General features: G+C 72.9%; 3 protein-coding genes across 3 annotated transcripts in view; all 3 read left to right on the forward strand.

The window, feature by feature from the left end:
• The window catches only part of LOC146599915 (avidin-like), a 3,623-nt gene extending 3,200 nt beyond the window's left edge, over positions 1–423 (forward strand). The window contains exon 4 of the mRNA XM_085326272.1: positions 393–423. Within this exon, the coding sequence (XP_085182398.1) occupies positions 393–408 (16 nt within the window). The 3' untranslated portion in view covers positions 409–423. The remainder of the gene's footprint in view (positions 1–392) is intronic.
• On the forward strand, positions 398–1,124 carry LOC146599916 (avidin-like). The gene is made up of 3 exons (XM_085326273.1): positions 398–634; positions 747–867; positions 935–1,124. Exons 1-3 carry the CDS (start codon positions 466–468, stop codon positions 966–968), a joined length of 324 nt encoding a protein of 107 aa, XP_085182399.1. The 5' UTR covers positions 398–465; the 3' UTR covers positions 969–1,124.
• Positions 1,125–1,225: 101 nt separating this feature from the next.
• Positions 1,226–2,054, forward strand: part of LOC146599917 (avidin-like) — a 3,726-nt gene continuing 2,897 nt past the window's right edge. The window contains exon 1 of the mRNA XM_085326270.1: positions 1,226–1,629. The gene's annotated coding sequence lies outside the window, so the exon portion shown is untranslated. The remainder of the gene's footprint in view (positions 1,630–2,054) is intronic.

Raw genomic sequence — 2,054 nt, forward strand, 5'->3', positions numbered from 1 at the left:
GCACGGCCGGGGGACTTGCACACTCCCGCTGTGCCGTGCCGTCCCCGGGTGCAGGGTGCACGGCTGGGGGACTTGCATGCTCCCGCTGTGCCGTGCCGTCCCCGGGTGCAGGGTGCACAGCCTTGCACGCTCTCACTGTGCCACCCCCAGCTGCCGCAGTGTCTGGAGCTGGGGGCCAGCTCTGTGCTGCCCGGCCATGGCACCGCTGGTGCCCAGGCCCCGATTCCAGCTGCCGGCTGGGTGCTGGTCGACGCATGCCCCACACGGAGGGGTCACCCTTGCCCCAAGCCCCTGTGTCCGCACGGCGGCGGCAGAACYATCACCCGTCCCGGCAAGCCGCGGTGGGGGGGGGTCACGGCTCAGGCGCTGCACCCCTCGGCCGCGGGCTGCAGCGAGGTGCCGGCGTGACACCTCGGTCCCCAGTGCGAGCTGCAGGGCCTGTGGAGGAATGAGCTGGGYTCCAACATGACCCTCTCGGCCCTCGATGACGCCGGCGCCTTYGTCGGCTCCTACCACACCGCCGTGGCGGCCACCAACAAGCGGATCCTGGTGTCGCCCCTGAAAGGGGTCCAGCAGCACCCCAGCGCCAAGGGGCCCGTCACCTTCGGCTTCACCGTGCAGTGGCAGTTCGCAGGTACGGCGGCAGCCCCGGGGGGCCCTGGCGCATTGGCTGCCCTCCGGGGCCCCCCGTGCGCGGGGAGGGTGCTGAGGGCGGAGGTGCTGAGCCGCCCCCTGCGCCTGGACAGGTTCCATCACCGTCTTCGTGGGTCAGTGCTTCGTGGACCGCGGCGGGAAGGAAACGCTGGAGACCACGTGGCTGCTGCGGGAGGAGGTGGCGTCCCGCAGGGACAGCTGGAAAGCCACCAGGTGAGCGCTGGGTGCTGCCGGCTGCCCGCGGTGGCACTGCCCACGCTCATCACACCCTYTCCTGCAGGATCGGCACCAACGTCTTCACTCGGCTCAAGTGACGCAGAGCGGGAATGGCGCCAGCTGCACGGCTCGCTCTCGCCCGCGGCCCCAACTGGGCTCCTGGCTCCCCGCGCCGCGGCTTTGCTCTCCGGCCCTGGCACGTGGCCAGTGCCCCGCCGGCCCCCGGCACCAAATAAACCCATGTGCGCTCGGAAGCACGGCTCCGTTTGTGGGCGGGCGCCGAGAGCAAGCGCGGGGGCCGTCAGCGCCGCTGCGGTCTGCTGCAAGGCGCGAGGCTGCGCGGGGGCAGATGGGCCCGGGGCAAYGCGCAGGGATGTGCCTCGGTTTCGGGGGCAATGCGGGGAGGCGGCGAGGCCGTGGGGCGCGCACATGGCACACACTTCCCTTTGGGCTGGCGAGCGTTTTGCACGGCTCCCTTTGAGCAACGCTGTGTGCCGACCCGTTGCTCCATGCAACCCCAAGGGTTTCCGTTGCGGGAGCACAAAATCCGCCGGCAGCAGAAATTTAACGGGCATCTCCAAGATGCCGCGTGCCACGTCCAGGGCTTGCATCTGCCGGCGGGATGGCGCTCCACATGGAGGAATAGCACCCAGCCCCGGCCTGCCCGCGTGCCGGGACCTGGGGAAGGGGCGAGCGCGTGCCGCCCAGCGCCGTGCTTGCTCTCCRGCTCGTGGGGGCTGAAAACACGGGGCAGCCAAGGTGCCCGGGCAGGGGCGCGGGGGGAGCACAAGGGTCAGCGCGAGACGGGCAGCGTCCAGCCGGCTGGGGTGTGCCGGGCGCCCGCCGGGCAGCGGGGGGACCAGCTTCCTCTCGGCGTTTCCGGAGCCCTCGCCCGGCTCCCGGGAGCCACGCGAGACCGAGGCCGCGGCGGGGCCGGCGGCAGCAGCGGCCGCTCCCGCGGCTCCGAACAGAAACGGAAAGCGCTCGCTGGGAGCCGTTCCGGGAAGCCACCTGCTTTCCGATCAGCGCTGGCCGCGTCACCGCTCGGCGGCCGCCCCCCGGCCCCCCGGCCCCACGCATCCCACGCGAGCTGCTCGCCCCCGCTTCCCGCCGCCCCTGCCCTGCCCACCCGCGGGGCACCCCGCTTCCCCCCGCGCAGGGGAGGGGGGCCGCAGGCAGCGGGG

The sequence above is a fragment of the Rhea americana genome, unplaced genomic scaffold, assembly GCF_003343005.1.
Source record: "Rhea americana isolate MKP2758 unplaced genomic scaffold, rheAme1 scaffold_13, whole genome shotgun sequence".
NCBI lineage: Eukaryota > Metazoa > Chordata > Aves > Rheiformes > Rheidae > Rhea > Rhea americana.